Consider the following 18,440-nt stretch of genomic DNA (forward strand, 5'->3'; position numbering starts at 1 on the left):
GCTCAGACACCCATGTATACCCCCACAAGACATGCCAACTGGTCTCTTCACAGTCCAACAGTCCATGGGAGGCGCACACTACAACATAGAGCCATGACGCCATAGAACTCTATTCCACATCAAGTAACTCATGCAAACAGTAAAATTTGATTTCAAAAACAGATACACCTCATTGAACAGCGGGGACTGTGAAGCAACACAAACATAGGCACAGCCACATGCATGTAAACACACAATAACATACGCACTATACACACACATGTTCACATGTATTTTATGTTGTAGATACTGTATGTGGTAGTAGAGTAGTGGCCTGAGGGCAGACTGTGCTGTGAAATCTGTTGTGAATGTATTGTAATGTTGAAAAGAATGTACAACTGCCTTAATTTCGCTGGACCCTAGTAAGAGTAGCTGCTAGGTCTTTTTTTAATGTAGTGGGGACAGTAACATTATTATTAAAAAAATATATTCCTTAAGGAAAATGTTATATATTTTTGCCCACATAATATAACTTAAAATGATGGCTTAAAGTGTCTGTAATAGAATAAATGTGTCCAAAAATGAATGTATAGATTAATACATGCATTTCTATAGCTCCAAGATGGAGGCACAGTGGCAAGTCATCTAGTGTTTCTATAAATCATTGGGCACAACCGACTGCAAATATCTTAATGCTATGGACATCAAAACATTTCAGCACTGTTGCTGTCTTTTGTCATTGGTATTCTGTGTCTAACAACATTTGCCCTTTCAAGCATTGATCTTCAATTAAAAAGTAATACAGCCTGTACAGATAACGACCATTTGATACAGCCTAATAAGCTAGCTAGCTAACCCGCCATTTTATGGCCTTTAGGAATGCTGAATATGCTAATGTCGGCTTCCGAGTGCTTATACTACATGATAACGACACATTTATTTAATATTTAACCATGGTTTTGCTTGTGTGTCAATGGGCCGGAAGTTGTAGGACAATCACGTTTGAAATGGCTCAGGTCAAGTGGGCGGGGCTACATAAGGTGAATAGTACCTTGCAGATTGGGCAGGACATGAAGCCAAAGGTGATCCTGGGTCCGAGCCAGCGGTTGTCCAGAACACGACGGGTACACTGGAGATGGAACACGTGACTGCAGTCCAGCTGAGGAACAAAACAGAATCACACACATAGAATCTGAACACATCTTTGGCATAAAGGTAAAACAACAAACCTTGGTTCAAATAGTATTTGTTGTTTTCTTTTCAAACAACAAAACCAATGGAATTGTCCCACAAGTTCAAATCCTACCCATCTGGCACTTCAGGGAGGTAAAACAAATATATATTTTTTTAAATAATCTCAGCAAAAAAAGAAACGTCCCATTTTCAGTACCCTATCTTGCAAAGATAATTCGTAAAAATCCAGATATCTTCATTGTAAAGGGTTTATACACTGTTTCCCCATGCTTGTTCAATAAACCATAAACATGCACCTGTGGAACGGTCGTTAAGACACTAACAGCTTACAGACAGTAGGCAATTAAGGTCACAGTTATGAAAACTTGAGGCAGTTTTTGACTCTGAAAAACACCAAAAGAAAGACGCCCAGGGTCCTTGCTCATCTGCGTGAACGTACCGGAGGCATGAGACTGCAGATGTGGCCAGGGCAATAAATTGCAATGTCCGTACTGTGAGACGCCTAAGACAGCGCTACAGGGAGACAGGATGGACAGCTGATCATCTTCAGACCACTGTGGTACACCTGGTACATTACACCTGCGGGACAGGTACAGGATGGCAACAACTGCACGAGTTAAACCAGGAATACACAATCCCTCCATCGGTGCTCAGACTGTCTGCAATAGGCTGGACTGAGGGCATGTAGGCCAGTTATCTCTGGCAACAACGTCGCTTATGGGCACAAACCCACCGTCGCTAGACCAGACAGGACTGGCAAAAAGTGCTCTTCACTGACGAGTCGCGGTATTGTCTCACTAGGGGTGATGGTCGGATTTGCGTTTATCGTCGAAGGAATGAGCGTTACACCGAGGCCTGTACTCTGGAGCGGGATCAATTTGGAGGTGGAGGGTCCGTCATGGTCTGGGGCAGTGTGTAACAGCATCATCGGACTGAGCTTGTTGTCATTGTAGGCAATCTCAACGCTGTGCATTACAGGGAAGACATCCTCCTCCCTCATGTGGTACCCTTCCTGCAGGCTCATCCTGACATGACCCTCCAGCATGACAATGCCACCAGCCATACTGCTCGTTCTGTGTGTGATTTCCTGCAAGACAGGAATGTCAGTGTTCTGCCATGGCCAGCGAAGAGCCCGGATCTCAATCCCATTGAGCACGTCTGGGACCTGTTGGATCGGAGGGTGAGGGCTAGGGCCATTCCCCTCAGAAATGTCCGGGAACTTGCAGGTGCCTTGGAGGACGAGTGGGGTAACATCTCACAGCAAGAACTGGCCACTCTGGTGCAGTCCATGAGGAGGAGTTGCACTGCAGTACTTAATGCAGCTGGTGACCACACCATGACTGTTACTTTTGATTTTGACCCCCCCCTTTGTTCAGTGACACATTATTCCATTAGTCCAACTTGTCCAAAACCATCTCAATTGGGTTAAGGTCGGGTGATTGTGGGGGCCACGTCATCTGATGCAGCACTCCATGACCCTTGTTCTTGGTCAAATAGCCCTTACACAGACTGGAGGTGTGTTGGGTCATTGTCCTGCTAAAAACAAATGATAGTCCCACTAAGCGCAAAACAGATGGGATGGCGTATTGCTGCAGCCATGCTGGTTAAGTGTGCATTGAATTCTAAATAAATCACTGACAGTGTCACCAGGAAAGCACCCCCACACCTCCTCCTCCATGCTTCATGGTGGGAACCATACATGGAAAGATCATGCGTTCACCAACTCTGCATCTCACAAAGACAGCGGTTGGAACCAGAAATCTCAAATTTGGACTCATCAGACCAAATTATAGATTTCCACCGGTCTAATGTCCATTGCTCGTGTTTCTTGGCCCAAGCAAGTCTCTTCTTCTTATTGGTGTCGTTTAGTAGTGGTTTCTTTGCAGCAATTCGACCATGAATCTATCCTCTGCAGCAGAGGTAACTCTGGGTCTTTTTTTCCTGTGGCGGTCCTCATGAGAGCCAGTTTCATCATAGTGCTTGATGGTTTTTGCGACTACATTGAAGAAAATGTCTTAAAGTAATGGACTGTAGTTTCTCTTTGCTTAATTGAGCTGTTCTTGACATAATATGGACTTGGTCTTTCCCCCAATAGGGCCATCTTCTGGATACCACCCCTACCTTGTCACAACACAACTGATTGGCTCAAATGCATTAAGAAGGAAAGAAATTACAAAAATATACTTTAACAAGACACGTTCATTTAAATGCATTCCAGGTGACTACCTTATGAAGCTGGTTGAGAGAATGCCAAGAGCTGTCATCAAGGCAAAGGGTGGCTACTTTGAAGAATCTCAAATATACCAAATATATTTTGATTTGTTTATCACTTTCTTGGTTACTACATGCTTCCATATGTGTTATTTTATAGTTTTGATGTCTTCACTATTATTCAACTACGTAGAAAAAATGAGTAGGTGTGTCCAAACCTTTGACCTTGTACTGTGTATACACACACATACATATAAATATATACACACAGTCGTGGCCAAAAGTTTTGAGAATAACAAATATACATTTTCACAAAGTCTGCTGCCTCAGTTTGTATGATGGCAATTTGCATATACTCCAGAATGTTATGAAGAGTGATCAGAAGAAATTGCAATTAATTGCAAAGTCCCTCTTTGCCATTCAAATGAACTGAATCCCCAAAAAAAATTTCATCTGCATTTCAGCCCTGCCACAAAAGGACCAGCTGACAACATGTCAGTGATTCTCTCGTTAACACAGGTGTGAGTGTTGACAAGGATGGAGATCACTCTGTCTTGCTGATTGAGTTCGAATAACAGACTGGAAGCTTCAAAAGGAGGGTGGTGTTTGGAATCATTGTTCTTCCTCTGTCTAACATGGTTACCTGCAAGGAAACACGTGCCGTCATCATTGGTTTGCACAAAAAGGGCTTCACAGGGAAGGATATTGCTGCCAGTAAGATTGCACCTAAATCAACCATTTATCGGATCATTAAGAACTTCAAGGAGGGCGGTTCAATTGTTGTGAAGAAGGCTTCAGGGCGCCCAAGAAAGTCCAGCAAGCGCCAGGACCGTCTCCTACAGTTGATTCAGCTGCGGGATTGGGGCACCACCAGTACAGAGCTTGCTCAGGAATGGCAGCAGGCAGGTGTGAGTGCATCTGCACGCACAGTGAGGCAAAGACTTTTGGAGGATGGCCTAGTGTCAAGAAGGGCAGCAAAGAAGCCACTTCTCTCCAGGAAAAACATCAGGGACAGACTGATATTCTGCAAAAGGTACAGGGATTGGACTGCTGAGGACTGGGGTTAAGTCATTTTCTCTGATGAATCCCCTTTCCGATTGTTTGGGGCAGCTGGAAAAAAGCTTGTCCGGAGAAGACAAGGTGAGCGCTACCATGCCAACAGTAAAGCATCCTGAGACAATTCATGTGTGGAGTTGCTTCTCAGCCAAGGGAGTGGGCTCACTCACAATTTTGCCTAAGAACACAGCCATGAATAAAGAATGGTACCAACACATCCTCCGAGAGCAACTTCTCCCAACCATCCAGGAACAGTTTGGTGACGAACAATGCCTTTTCCAGTATGATCGAGGACCTTGCCATAAGGCAAAAGTGATAACTAAGTGGCTCGGGGAACAAAACATCGATATTTTGGGTCCATGGCCAGGAAACTCCCCAGACCTTAATCCCATTGAGAATTTGTGGTCAATTCTCAAGAGGCGGGTGGATAAACAAAAACCCACAAATTCTGACAAACTCCAAGCATTGATTATGTAAGAATGGGCTGCCATCAGTCAGGATGTGGCCCAGAAGTTATTTGACAGCATGCCAGGGCAGATTGCAGAGGTCTTGAAAAAGAATGGTCAACAATGCAAATATTGACTCTTTGCATCAACTTCATGTAATTGTCAATAAAAGCCTTTGACACTTATGAAATGCTTGTAATTATACTTCAGTATTCCATTGTAACATCTGACAAAAATATCTAAAGACACTGAAGTAGCAAACTTTGTGGAAATTAATATTTGCGTCATTCTCAAAACTTTTGGCCACGACTGTATGTATATGTATACCTCGACAACATCTGGTGAAATTGCAGAGCGCCAAACTCAAAATACAGAAATAGTCATAATAAACATTCATAAAAATACACAGACATATATATATATATACACACACACACGAAAGAAAACGGATACTAATTGAACCCAGGTGAGTTACCGTCTGATTCAAGCAAGTCAGAGTATCATAGAGATACAATATAATATTAATAAATAATAGTATATTGTATTTAATTCTGTGTACAGTATAGTATAGTATACCTGGACAGCGGGAGCGGCAGAGAGCGCCTCTGTGAAGCAGATCATGCACATGTCGTCGGCGTCCTGTTTCAGGCAGCCTGTGCTCTTGTCGCAGCCATGCAGACAGGGCAGGCAGCTCTCCTCATTCTTCACCCCGCCACAGGGGTGGCCGCACGCGTGCGTCTTACTGCACGCCAGCTTGGCATACTCCTACATAGGACACGGAGGGTCATATTATGCTTTTTACATCTAATCAAATCCAACTTTGTTCAAAGTGTGTTTAAAATAGCAACACCCTTTGCAGTGCAATACTGTACAGCAGAGTCGAGGTCAAATCGATTTCAAATCTATCAATTTAGAGAGTGACTTGGAATTCAATTCATGAACTGTACAATTTAAAATAAATAGAATTTCAATGTCCATATATTGAATGGACTCCAAGCCTAATAAGCCAAGTTGAGTTGGGTGTCTCCCACTGGTGGCAGGTAAGGTAAGTTTAGACAGTTGAAAATCCATTACTATAATCATTATTACCGAGTTGGGTTTTTCATAATAGTGGCGGATGATGTAAGCTAAGGCCATACAAATGTAATATTTAACCTGTCTGGCGCGTGAAATTGCAGAGCGCCAAACTCAAAATACAGAAATAGTCATAATAAACATTCATAAAAATACATGTGTTAAATATCGGTTTAAAGATTAACTTCTTGTTAATCCAGCCGCTTTGTCAGATTTCAATAAGGCTTTACGTGAAAGCATACAAATAGCAATAAAATTAATCACTTACCTTTGAAGATCTTCATCTGGTTGCAGTCACAAGAGTCCCAGCTACACAATAAATGTTTGTTTTGTTCGATAAAGTCCCTCGTTATATCCCAAAAACTCTGTTTTATTGGCACATTTTGTTCAGTAATCCACTGGTTCAAAGGCGGTCAAAACATGCAGACGAATACATCCCAATAGTACCGGTAAAGTTCGTTGAAACATGTCAAACGATGTTTATAATTAATCCTCAGGTTGTCAATTGTCTAAATAATCAATAATATTTCAACCGGACAATAGCGTATTCAATAGAAAGGAAAAACAACGAAGGCCGCGCACTCGGTCACGCGCGCAAACCAGTACTGCATGATTCTACAGTCCACTGACAGAAAGGTCTCTTTCTTATTCTTATTCATTTTTCAGAAAACAAGCCTGAAACAATGTCTAAAGACGGTTGACATCTAGTGGAAGCAATAGGAACTGCAATCTGGGTCCTAACCCATTAGATACTCAATAGGCATTCAATTGAAAACCACCCACATCAAAAAAAATCCCACTTCCTGGATGGATTTTCCTCAGGTTTTCGCCTGCCATATCAGTTCTGTTATACTCACAGACATCATTTTAACAGTTCTGGAAACTTTAGATTGTTTTCTATCCAAATCTACCAATTATATGCATATCCTAGCATCTGGGCCGGAGTAACAGGCAGTTTACTTTGGGTACGCTTGTCATCCAGACGTCAAAATACTGCCCCCAAGCCCAAAGAAGTTTTAAAGGATGCTATTTTTCACTTTTCTCAAACGTAAAATACAAATAAATATCTGAAATGTGAAAAGTTGTAAAATGAAAAATTGCAAGATTATAGTTAATAAAGAATGTCCTCAAGCTTCCAATAAAGAGACATACAAGTTCTGCTCAGATTATGGCTGAACTATGCCTCTTTTAGCCTCCCCAGAGGCTAACATCTCCTGAGTGGCAAGCGGTCTAAGGCACTGCATCTCAGTGCTAGAGGCGTCACTACAGACCCTGGTTCGATCCCGGGCTGTATCACAAATGGCCGTGATCGGGAGACCCATAGGTCAGCGCACAATTTGCACAGCGTTTGGCAGGGGTAGACTGTCATTGTAAAATAAGAATTAGTTCTTAACCGACTTGCCTAGTTAAATAAATAAAAATATTAGGTTGCTAAGTGTTGAACTAAGGCCGTTATAGTATATTCACTTTTCCCCCTTATTTTTTCCCCACTCGTCTCACTTTTCCATAAAATGTATCAGTTAAACATTCAATTTGTATGGCCTACGCGTTTTGAACACTTTGAAAGAGCTAGCTATATACAGTTGAAGTCGGAAGTTTACATACACCTTAGCCAAATACATTTAAACTCAGTTTTTCACAATTCCTGACATTTAATCCTAGTAAAAATTCCCTGTCTTGGGTCAGTTAGGATCACCGCTTTATTTTAAGAATGTGAAATGTCAGAATAAAAGTAGAGAGAATGGCTTATTTCAGCTTTTATTTCTTTCATCACATTCCCAGTGGGTCAGAAGTTTACATACACTCAATTAGTATTTGTTAGCATTGCCTTTAAATTGTTTAACTTGGGTCAAACGTTTCAGGTATCCTTCCACAAGCTTCCCACAATAAGTTGGGTGAACTTTGGCCCATTACTCCTGACAGAGCTGGTGTAACTGAGTCAGGTTTGTAGGCCTCCTTGCTCGCACACACCTTTTCAGTTATGCCCACAATTGTTCAATAGGATTGAAGTCAGGGCTTTGTGATGGCCACTCCAATACATAGATTTTGTTGTCCTTAAGCCATTTTGCCAAGACTTTGGAAGACCCATTTGCGACCAAACTTTAACTTCCTGACTGATGTCTTGAGATGTTGCTTCAATATATCCACATAATTGTCCAACCTCATGATTCCATCTATTTTGTGAAGTGCACCAGTCACTCCTGCAGCAAAACACCCCCATGATGCTGCCACCCCCATGCTTCACGGGTTGGGATGGTATTCTTTGGCTTGCAAGCCTCCCCCTTTTTCCTCCAAACATGACAATGGTCATTATGGCCAAACAGTTTCATAAGACCAGAGGATATTTCTCCAAAAAGTATGATCTTTGTCCCCATGTGCAGTTGCGAACTGTAGTCTGGCTTTTTATATGGTTTTGGAGCAGTGGCTTCTTCCTTGCTGAGCAGCCTTTCAGGTTATGTCGATATAGGACTCATTTTACTGTGGATATAGATACTTTTGATCCATGTTTCCTCCAGCATCTTCACAAGGTCCTTTGCTGTTATTCTGGGATTGATTTGCAATTTTCGCACCAAAGTACGTTCATCTCTAGGAGACAGAACGCATCTCCTTCCTGAGTGGTATGACGGATGCGTGGTCCCATGGTGTTTGTAACTTGCGTACCATTGTTTGAACAGATGAACGTGGTACCTTCAGGCATTTGGAAATTGCTCCCAAGGATGAACCAGACTTGTGGAGGTCTACAATTTATTTTCTGAGGTCTTAGCTGATTTCTTTTGATTTTCCCATGATGTCAAGCAAAGAGGCACTGAGTTTGAAGGTAGGCCTTGAAATACAACCACAGGTACACCTCCAATTGACTCAAATGATGTCAATTAGCCTATCAGAAGCTTCTAAAGCCATTACATTTTCTGGAATCTTCCAAGCTGTTTAAAGACACAGTCAACTTAGTGTATGTAAACTTCTGACCCACTGGAATTGTGATAGTGAATTATAAGTGAAATAATCTGTCTGTAATAAATTGTTGGAAAAATTACTTGTGTCATGCACAAAGTAGATGTCCTAACCGGCTTGCCAAAACTATAGTTTGTTAACAAGACATTTCTGGAGTGTTAATGGAGTTTTAATGATTCCAACCTAAGTGTATGTAAACTTCCGACTTCAACTGTAGATCCAATATGTTACTATGATCAAGTTACTGGACTAAGTAAGTTTAGCTCTCTGAACACTTGAATATGAAAAGAGCTTTATCAATGCAATTCAGAACTATGATCATTATGACGTATGTTGTGAGTGGTTGGTACCTGGCAGTCTGGGTCAGAGCAGACACTGCCCACGGCCGAGAGCTCGGTGCCGTTCCTGGTGCCACAGAACCTACAGGCGTCTGAGCTGCTGGAGGCTGGTTTCCCTGCACACAGAGGCAGAGCATTAGCTATGCACAACAAAAGGATCATAAGGCATACACATCCCTGTCATTAACATCACATGGCAGATATCAACAGTCATGACAGCCGGCGTTGTTTTATGATCATAAAGAATTAGAAAGGTATAAGCAACAAGTAGTAGCTCCACTTTACCTTCTAATAGGCTAGGTGGAAATGTAACCATATTCAGTCCCTCTCAGATCTACACAAGTTTCTAGGGGGTAATGGTAAGCTAGGGGTTGTTTCTGGACAGGGCCAGAAAGGGTCTGGACAGGGTCTGTTACCTGTGTGCTCCCTGAACTCCACCATGGCCTTCATGGTCTTAGAGTCGGCCAGAGCCATGAGCCAGAAGAGCTTTGTCCTCCCACAGCCCTCGTGGAGGTCCACTTTGATTGCCTCCTCCTCCTCCTTAAACACCTGGAGAGAAACAGCAGACTAGGGTTACCGCCATGTTTAATTATATTCCTGTCAGAAAGGGATACTGTTGTAATATGAATTGGATTGTAGGGTGTTAGACATTTTCAGAATGATTGGTACTATTGAAAATACACAGCTTGACTAACAAATACCTTAATAAGCTAAATGCATATCCAAAAACTGTCTTGTAAATTACTATAGCCAATGTAGGTGGAAGAATCATTTTAGGTTGTATTTTGTGTCAAACATCTAACATTTACAAGTGGTCAGGTCTTCACAAATTAGGGTATACACATTATTGCAGGTGGTAAAAAGGGGGAAAGAAGAATGACATTTTGACAGGCTCCCATTCTAGTGCCACATTTTGTGTTATAGCCTGAATTAAAAAAGTCCTAAACAGATTTATATACACAATAATGACATAGTGAATACATGATTTTCGAAAATGTTGCTAATTTATTGAAAATGAAAAACAGAAATCTAATTTACATAAGTATTCACACCCCTGAGTCAATACTTTGTATAAGCATCTTTGGCAGTGATTACGGCTTTGGGTCTTTCTGGGTAAGTCTCTAAGAGCTTTCCACACCTGGATTGTCCAACATTTGCCAATTATTCTGTTCAAAATTCTTCAGGCTTTCACAAATTGGTTGTTGATCATTGATAGAAAACCATTTCCAGGTCTTGCCATAGATTTTTAAGTAGATTTAAGTCAAAACAGTAACTCGGCCATTCAGGAACATTCACTGTCTTCTTGGTAAGTGACTCCAGTGTAGATTTGGTATTGTGTTTTAGGATATTGTTCTGCTGAAAGGTGAATTAATCTCCCGGTGTCTGGTGGAAAGCCGACTGAAGCAGGTTTTCTTCTAGGATTTTGCCTGTTCTTAGCTCTATTCCATTTATTTTTTATCCTGGAAAAACTCCCCAGTCCTTAACGATTACAAGCAAACCTAGAACATGATGCAGCCACCACTATGCTTGAAAATATCGAGTGGTACTCAGTAACGTGTAGTACTGGATTTGTATTCAGGATTAAAAAAAAATGTTTTTCAGTATTATTAAGGACGCCTGAATCTTTGTTGTGACAGGGTGTATTGATACAACATCTAAAGTGTAATTATTAACTTCATCATGCTCATTCAATGTCTGCTTTTTTATTTTTACCCATCTACCAATAGGTGCACTTATTTGCGAGGCATTAGAAAACATCCCTGGTCTTTGTGGTTGAATCTGTGTTCGAAATTCATAGCTCGACTGAGGGACCTTACAGATAACTGTATGTGTGGGGTACAGAGCTAAGGTAGTTGTTCAAAAGTCATGTTAAACACTATTATTGCACACAGAGTGAATCTATGCAACTTATTATGTGACTTGTTTTAATCCGGAACTTATTTAGACTTGCCATTACAAAGGCTTGCCAGAACAAAGGGCTGAATACTTATTGACTGAAGAAATTTCTGCTTTTCATTTTTAAGTAATTTGTAAAGATTTCGAAAAACATAATTCCACTTTGACATTATGGGGTATTGTGTGTAGGCCAGTGACATTCTTGTTATTTAATTTATCACATTTTAAATTCAGTCTAACACAAAATGTGGAAAAAGTCAAGGGGTGAGAATACTTTCTGAAGGCAATGGAATGACTGGGAGCAGATTGCCACCTACAGGTGAATGTGGGTACTACTGACCTGTCTCTGATGGGAGCGTGTGCGTCGGTGCAGGTGGAGGAAGCGGTCACAGTCGGTACACAGGTTACCACACATGTTACACAGGATGATGGCTGCAGTCTCGCTGTCGTCATGGTTATCGCACATGGGCTGTGGATGGGAGCACGAGACTTTCGGTTATGACCTGAACACCTCGGCAGGGCTGTGCACAGACCTTTCAGGGGGCAAGCGCAACAAAAAAAGGGCACTCCCAGCTTGAATTTGTGACTAGTTTAAGGAAACTAGGCGTATGTCACCCATCACTATTTCACAAGAAAGCCATTTGGCAGAAATGCCTTCTGGAACATGTGAACTTTCATGCCATCTGTAAACACAAATAAAATTGTTACATTACGAGCCTAGTTGGTTTAGCCACAGAAATGGGATTTCATTTCAAGTTCAAGTGTACTGTTAGCTAGCTAACGTTAGCTGGCTGGCTCGCTAGCTGACATTACGTGTATGATCTGTGTAGTAATATTATTCGTATCTCAGAGCCATTTGCATTGCTAGTTATAGCCTAATGTTAGCTAGCTAACATTGAACCTGGTTGGTTAGCAACCTGCAGATTCAAGCAAGGTAGTAACGTTATGAGCTGGGATTAAGGCTCATTGTTTAGCTAACTAGCTACACGTCTAAACAAAAGACTCCACTATGCAAGTAACCATTTCAGTAGAATGTTCATGATGGTACTGCGACAACTGTCAATAGACATAGCTGGTAAATTCGCTCTGGCTATCTACTCCAATTTCAGAGCACTCACGCATAATTATATTGTTGCCAGCAGCACAGTTACAGTCACCAACGCTCTGGATAACATAAAAATAGCCAGTTGAAGTCGGAAGTTTACATACACCGTAGCCAAATACATTTAAACTCAGTTTTTCACGATTCCTGACATTTAATCCTAGTAAAAATTCCCTGTCTTAGGTCAGTTAGGATCACCGCTTTATTTTAAGAATGTGAAATGTCACAATAATAGTAGAGAGAATTATTTATTTCAGCTTTAATTTCTTTCATCACATTCCCAGTGGGTCAGAAGTTTCCATACACACAATTAGTATTTGGTAGCATTGCCTTTAAATTGTTTAACTTGGGTCAAACGTTTCAGGTAGCCTTCCACAAGATTCTCACAATAAGTTGAGTGAATTTTGGCCCATTCCTCCTGACAGAGCTGGTGTAACTGAGTCAGGTTTGTAGGCCTCTTTGCTCGCACTCGCTTTTTCAGTTCTGCCCACACATTTCTATAGCATTGAGGTCAGGGCTTTGTGATGGCCACACCAATACCTTGACTTTGTTGTCCTTAAGCCATTTTGACACAACTTTGGAAGCATGCTTGGGGTCATTGTCCATTTGGAAAACCCATTTGCGATCAAACTTTAACTTCCTGACTGATGTTTTGAGATGTTGTTTCAATATGTCCACATAATTTTCCTACCTCATGATGTCACCAGTCCCTCCTGCAGCAAAGCACCCCCACAACATGATGCTGCCACCCCCGTGCTTCACGGTTGGGATGGTGTTCTTCAGCTTGCAAGCATCCCCCTTTTTCTTCCAAACATAACGATGGTGATTATGGCCAAACAGTTCTATTTTTGTTTCATCGACCAGAGAACATTTCTCCAAAAAGTATGATCTTTGTCCCCATGTGCAGTTGCAATTGGCTGATTTCTTTTGATTTTCCCATGATGTCAAGCAAAGAGGCACTGAGTTTGAAGGTAGGCCTTGAAATACATCCTCAGGTACACCTCCAATTGACTCAAATGATGTCAATTAGCCTATCAGAAGCTTCTAAAGCCATGACATTTTCTGGAATTTTCCAAGCTGTTTAAAGGCACAGTCAACTTAGTGTACGTAAACTTCTGACCCACTGGAATTGTGATACAATGAATTATAAGTGAAATAATCTGTCTGTAAACAATTGTTGAAAAAATTACTTGTGTCATGCACAAAGTAGATGTCCTGACTGACATGCCAAAACTCTAGCTTGTTAACAAGAAATTTGTGGAGTGTTGAAAAATTAGTTTTAATGACTCCAACCTAAGTGTATGTAAACTTCTGACTTCAACTGTAGCTAGCTATACACACTCGACCGGGCAACTGGAGAAAAGGCGCAACTGGGCGCGCGTACATATGGCAGTTCAGCATGCTCAACCAACGGACAGGGTGGGGGTGGTGGCGACTTGCGGGAAGTGGTTTCCGAACAACAATGACAAAAAAATAAACTCTGATTTTTTTTTATCTTCACATATATTGTAGCTTAGACCCTATTTTACATCTTAACGTTTTTGTGTTATGCCCGCCATCTGTTGAGACATGTTCTTGAACACAGGGTGTGTATCATGTTTTGGCTCATAATTGTGCTAAAATGGGAATAACATTTTAAGTAAACTTTTAAATGGTACCATAAAGACTGTTGACTTGAATGGGAATATATGTTATTTTAAATTAAGGTCAATCATCTATAGGAAACCTATTGAAATCATAAATATACATAACAGAATAGGTACGACCATTTAAGTTTACATGTTAAGGTGGATGGACCTGCGGTCATCATTGTGATAGTAATTAGAAGTTAACATTTAAATTACATTTCAATGGTGTACCAGCTAAACTGCAGTGGTCTGAAGGGATCCATTCTATGAATCCTATTCCTATGATTGAAATTACACTCACCCTATATTCAAGAGCACAACACTAAAACCTCAGATGATGTGAAATAAGGTCTAAGCTACAACATATGCAATTTATTTTTAAGGAATACGCAAATAGTTTATATTTTCCAGTGATGAAGACATGGATGTCTCATGGTATGGGGGGTATGCAAAAACAGTTCAACTGAACACCTTTATCTTGTGAAAGTTTTGGCATTCAGGTCCTACTTCCATGAGCAAACATGTATGGAAGTTTTGTTTAAATCAAAAGGGATGCTGTCAAAAAGTGATTGAATTAAAATTGATTTACCATATAGTCCTATGAATGGAAATGTAGAAATTATCGCATTTGTAAGGAATTCGCTTTTGAGTGCTATAAATACAGTCCATTAATTAATGCATTATCTCAACAGGTTACAATTGAAAACAGCCTCTGATTGTATTGGTTACAAGTTACAATGCAAAGTCTTGACTCTATATTGCTTTGCTAAAGTGCACATGTTCTTTGAGGCCAATATGGACAAGTTACCATCTGTTTCTGCTGTCCATCTTTGCCCATCCAGCGGCCCGAGGACAGCCTGTCCACATGATCCTGGTCCAACACACACAGAGAGGCCAGGGCCAGCCACAACTACAGTACAGAGAGAGAGGACAGAGATGATAAAGGAGAATATCCCAAGAAATGTACTCAAACACACTAACCTAACATATGTGTACAGACAAACATCTGTCACACACACACAGAGCGCAGTTCATACAAATACTTCACCCACACGCCAGACCTGGGTTCAAATACATGTGTATTTAAATTATTTGTTATAGCTACTTACTTTCTGTGTATTGATTATTTTCAAATAATGTGGCCGAAATATTTGAAAGTATTTTAAAATAATGTCCTATAAATGATAATGTCCTACTATAATGTTTTACTATTTGAAAATATTTTCAAATACTTATTTACAAATGCATTATTTCAAATACTCCTAGGTTCAAATGCATGGTAGTATTTATTTGATTTGAAAATTTCAAATACATGCCAATACTTTCCAAGTGTATTTCCAAACATATTCCAATATTCAACTACTGTATTTAAAAATTATATATATTACACACATATATACACACAGGCAAATATAAATACTTACTTCGAAATGTATGTGACAGTAATTTAAATAATATTTCAACCAAGGTCTGCTACACACACACACGTGTTACATACATACACACACACACACGCGGTAGTGTGATATGAAAACAGCCGTACCCGGGTGGTGGCGATGCAGCGGACTGGCGAGCGATGCTCCTCCTCCATCTTGGTGAGGGCGATAATGGTCTCAGCAATGGCGTTCTTTGTCACCCGAGACCAGGCGTCCGACAGGTGTCCGGCAGCCATGTCTTTGACCAGCTTGATGATAATCTCAGCGATCTGAGGGGGAGTGGATCCCTTCATCCACCAGTGACTCTCTCCCCGGCGAATGTAGCTGCACATGGAGAGAGGCAGTGTTCGACCAATGTGTTCAGTACCGGACATAATACTAGAGATATGATCAGCAAAACAAGGAGAAATCACATGTGATAAGACAATATACAAACAACCACAAATGAGAATTGGTTTGAGAATATCTTAAAATGCATGTTGATGAAGTCATGTATTGTTTTTGAGAGATAACCCATCCAGGTGGGCTACCTTTATAGTACCAGGGTCGTTAGGGCACAACACCGCAAAACGTCTAGCAACGGAAAAGAAAAACAAGCTTTTTTTGATTGGACAAGCCCACATAGTCATAGTTCCTTCCCATGTCACTCATTAAAAAAAAAAAAAAACTGTTTAAACAATTTCCTTCAATTTCATGCTGAATGAACACCACCGTCACCCAAGTACATCTCAAAGTTGTGGTCTCACCTGGAGTTGAATATCATGGGCAGTGTGACAGTGGTAACGCCTTTGCCTGCCGCCATGCCCGCCGTGCCGGAAATGGTGGTCCCCTTGGCCTTGAGCTGCACGGTGAGTGCCTTGGCGATGCAGCCCAGGAACATGTCCAGGATGCCCAGCTTGTTCCAGTCACCCTTCTCGGTCGAGTGAATGATGTCACTGATATCAGCAGGTGGCAGGGCCTTGACGCCGATGATGCTGGCCAGGCGCACAGGCGTCACCTCGGGGAGGACACGACGGAGGAGAGAGGTCACCTGGGAGAAAGGGGACAGGTGAAGGATGAGAATGGATAGCCATGTGGTCAATGTTATCAAACGGTTGGAGTGATATACTGTACATCATGCAGAGATTTTCTTTGGCTTTACTGATGTTATAGGGGGACTGAATTCACTGATTTCGCCTAGTTTTTCCTCCGCCATTACTGAAGCAAAAAGAGTTGGGAGTGAGTTATATTCGCTAATAGCCTACCGTTGTGTGTTCCTCTTGACTTGAAATATCCCAAACAGCCACCGTCCGCGTGAACAATGGCATAGCAAACGGGTGATGCCACATGACAACGCAAACTTGATTGGTCAAGAATCTCAAGCTCTGAGCATTTCCATATTTTTAATGACAGTTGTTTGTGATGTTAACGTTAGCTCATGAATGTAAGGATGTTTGAAATTGGGGGGGAAAAAAATCAGGTGTTAATAACAAACATATCTCGTTCTTATAATATATATAACATTAGCGACGATGTTCGTTGACGACATGGATCAAATCAGTGGTTCTATTTTACGAATTTGAATTAATGTGACATTTTTAATGCAGTTGTCCGATAGAATGGTGCTTTCATAGAGATCCTCTCATTTGTTGTCTTATTCGTTGTCTCAAATTATGTCAATCAAATGAGTCCGGAGACGCTGTGTGCTAATGCCTCAATTAGCGCTGCTGTCTGTAAAGAAAAAGTGCTGAAGGTTGGTTATTCTGGTGCTGGCAGCCATTGACATGTCGGCAAGTTAAAATCTAAATCCCTCAAAAAACTTATGTACCCCTAGAATCTTTAAATCTTGTTAATATCAGTTTTGGAAGATACTCACTTTATGACCAAAGTTCTACCACTTTTGCAACTAATACAATTGTATATGACTAATACTGATAGCACATACGCAGGTTTTAACCAGATATGTTGATATGTCTTTAAGATTGTCATGATTCAGGAAACCAGACTGGACCAGCACCCAACGGTTCTTTATTGAGTAGGAATGCTGAGTGTATACAGTGCATTCGGAAAGAATTCAGACCTCTTCACTTTTTACACGTTTTGTTACTACAGCCTTATTCCAAAACGGATTAAATCGTCCCCCCCCCTTAAAATCGAAATACAATACAACATAATGACAAAGCTAAACAGGTTTCTCTGTACTTTGCTCTGTTCATCGTTCCCTCGATCCTGACTAGTCTCCCAGTCCCTGCCGCTGAAAAACATACCCACAGCATGATGCTGCCACCATGCTTCACAGTAGTGCCAGGTTTCCTCCAGACGTGACAGTTGGCATTCAGGCCAAATCGTTCAATATTGGTTTCATCAGCCCAGAGAATCTTGTTTCTCATGCTGGTGCCTTTTGGCAAACGACAAGCTTTTTGGCAAACGACAAGGCCTTTTATGAAGGAGTGGCATCCGTCTGGCCACTCTATCATATACGTCTGATTGGTGGAGTGCTGCAGAGATGGTTGTCCTTCTGGAAGGTTCTCCCATCTCCACAAAGGAATTCTACAGCTTTGACAGAGTAACCATCTGGTTCTTGGTCACCTCCCTGAACAAGGCCCTTCTCCCCCAATTGCTCAGTTTGGCCGGGCGGCCAGCTCTAGTAAGAGTCTTGGTGGTTCCAAACCTCTTCCATTTAAGAATGATGGAGGCCACTGTGTTCTTGGGGACCTTCAATGCTGCAGACTTTTTTTGGTACCCTTCCCCAGATCAGTGCCTCGACACAATCCGGTCTCGAAGCTCTACGGACAATTGCTTCAACCTCATGGCTTGGTTTTTGCTCTGCCATGCACTGTCAACTGTGGGACCTTATATAGACTGGTGTGTGCCTTCCCAAACAATTTCCAATCAACTGAATTTACCACAAGTGGACTCCAATCAAGTTTTTGCTTTGACATTATGGGGAGTTGTGTGTAGATTGATGAGGGAAAAAACAACAATTTTATCAATTTTAGAATAAGGCTGTAATGTAACAAAATGTGGAAAAGTCAAGCAGTCTGAATACTTTCCGAATGCACTGTCATATAACATATGTATATAAATAACTATTATGTGTTAATATATTAACCTGTCTGGGCTAGGGGGCAGTATTTGCACGGCCGGAT

At 41.3% G+C, this 18,440-nt stretch overlaps 1 protein-coding gene across 1 annotated transcript in view; it reads right to left on the reverse strand.

Moving 5' to 3' along the window:
• The window catches only part of LOC100380858 (E3 ubiquitin-protein ligase MYCBP2), a 356,005-nt gene that overhangs the window by 21,048 nt on the left and 316,517 nt on the right, over nt 1–18,440 (reverse strand). Inside the window, 8 exon segments of the mRNA XM_045707688.1 lie at nt 1,031–1,138; nt 5,463–5,651; nt 9,263–9,366; nt 9,667–9,799; nt 11,487–11,615; nt 14,685–14,786; nt 15,420–15,636; nt 16,059–16,342. Of these exon segments, the coding sequence (XP_045563644.1) occupies nt 1,031–1,138; nt 5,463–5,651; nt 9,263–9,366; nt 9,667–9,799; nt 11,487–11,615; nt 14,685–14,786; nt 15,420–15,636; nt 16,059–16,342 (1,266 nt within the window).

Source organism: Salmo salar, chromosome ssa25 (genome assembly GCF_905237065.1).
Source record: "Salmo salar chromosome ssa25, Ssal_v3.1, whole genome shotgun sequence".
Lineage (NCBI taxonomy): Eukaryota > Metazoa > Chordata > Actinopteri > Salmoniformes > Salmonidae > Salmo > Salmo salar.